Genomic DNA, 1515 nt, shown 5'->3' with positions numbered 1-1515 from the left:
ATTATGGAATGTGAATGTTAATAGGCCTTTTAATAGGAGACATTTGGACATGTCACAGTTGTAAAACCACAGCTGTAAATAGTAAAGTAATGGCTGAATTCCATTTAGCTGGTCTTCTTACTGCAACGTCATGTGCTCTCAGGAACTATGGCGGTGTATATGTAGGTCTACCAGCAGATCTGACAACTGTGGCTACTAGTCAGTCCAAGTCCACACGTAAAGGTAAACACCTCTAACACTGTGCACAACATATTCTGTAAACCGAACATCTCTCATGTAAAAATTACTTACACTGTCGCTGTGGTAAACTGCTTAAGAGCACACTGATGAGGAATAATCGCTTGTGATAGGGGCTCCCACCCCATAAAGCCACATGGTGCCTTTATTTTGAACAGCATCTAATGAGATGCATTCTCTGTAGAATTACAGTTTGAATATTCACATCTGTGAAGACAAATAGTTTTACTGACCATGGTAAAGTACAATATAACATTTATATTTCCCTGTTACGCTTTTCAAATGGCTGTTCATTTTGAAGTGTTACATGCTTACTGATTTCTACAGTAGTCTTGTCCATTGTCACTGTGAACAAATACAGTGTGTGGTGGCACCGACTGATTTCTTTTATTCAACTGTCTTTCTAACAGAGAAATGTCAATAGAAAATGAATATAAACCACAATATTTTGTATTGTCATGTGGCCTATATGAAAAATTACAGTAAGCAAACTGCTTTCCTCATGTTATATTTGTCCTCATGTCCATCAATATTAATTATAATAATGATTTATTATTTATCCTCTGGCAGAAGAATTATTGACCCATTTTCCACTGAGCTCTCCCTGTTAACACTGCTGAGTAGACTCAAGGTTTGAGCACAGTCTTGCCAATGAGAAAAAAACACAAGAAGTAGACATTTGTCAAATAATTGCCCATATAAATATAAGTGTTCTGATTCAGTTTCTCCCTTTCTTGCAGACTAGCAACAGGTGAAGGAAACACAAGACAAGTACTCTGACCAAAAAAAAAAAAAAAAAACTGGACGGAAGTGGACGGAAGCTGCAAAGACTCAAATGAAAATGAGCAAAATGACTTTTTTGTTTGTGTCAACAGGATCCTGCATATTCATTCACCTAGGGACACTCACATTGCAAGCAAAGAGCATATAGATGCTCCGATTCTGGCTCACCACACATTAATAAAGTCTCAGGCTTTAACACTTGGATATGGACAGCTTGAAGGGGCTCTGAGGATGCTGCCTCATAAAGTCACGAGAGGCACAGTGACACAGGAATACACAGTGGAGGTCTGCACACTGGCATCCACCATCAACCTTCACTTTGCAAAAAAAAAAAAAAGATGGGCATTGAAGCGGACATGCATCCTGGGATTGGCAGTTATGGGTGGCAACAGCAGGCACTGTGACAGTTTCTCGGTCACGACACGAGAATGTCCTCATTCTCTCTGAGGAGGAGACAGGGAACACAGCCAACCAACTTACTAACTAACTGTCTGG

The 1515-nt window shown here is 39.7% G+C and overlaps 1 protein-coding gene across 2 annotated transcripts in view; it reads left to right on the top strand.

Annotated features, from left to right (window-relative positions):
• c25h12orf75 (chromosome 25 C12orf75 homolog) overlaps positions 1–1037 on the top strand; it is a 5469-nt gene extending 4432 nt beyond the window's left edge. For both annotated transcript variants that reach the window (XM_020621102.1, XM_020621111.1), the window contains 2 exons: positions 143–222; positions 978–1037. In XM_020621102.1, coding sequence (XP_020476758.1) covers positions 143–222; positions 978–982 — 85 coding nt within the window. In that variant the 3' untranslated portion in view covers positions 983–1037. The remainder of the gene's footprint in view (positions 1–142; positions 223–977) is intronic.
• Positions 1038–1515: the final 478 nt, after the last annotated feature.

Source organism: Monopterus albus, unplaced genomic scaffold (genome assembly GCF_001952655.1).
Source record: "Monopterus albus unplaced genomic scaffold, M_albus_1.0 scaffold7.1, whole genome shotgun sequence".
Lineage (NCBI taxonomy): Eukaryota > Metazoa > Chordata > Actinopteri > Synbranchiformes > Synbranchidae > Monopterus > Monopterus albus.
Note: the sequence above shows the minus strand (reverse complement) of the source record. Positions and strands in the feature narration are given on the sequence as shown.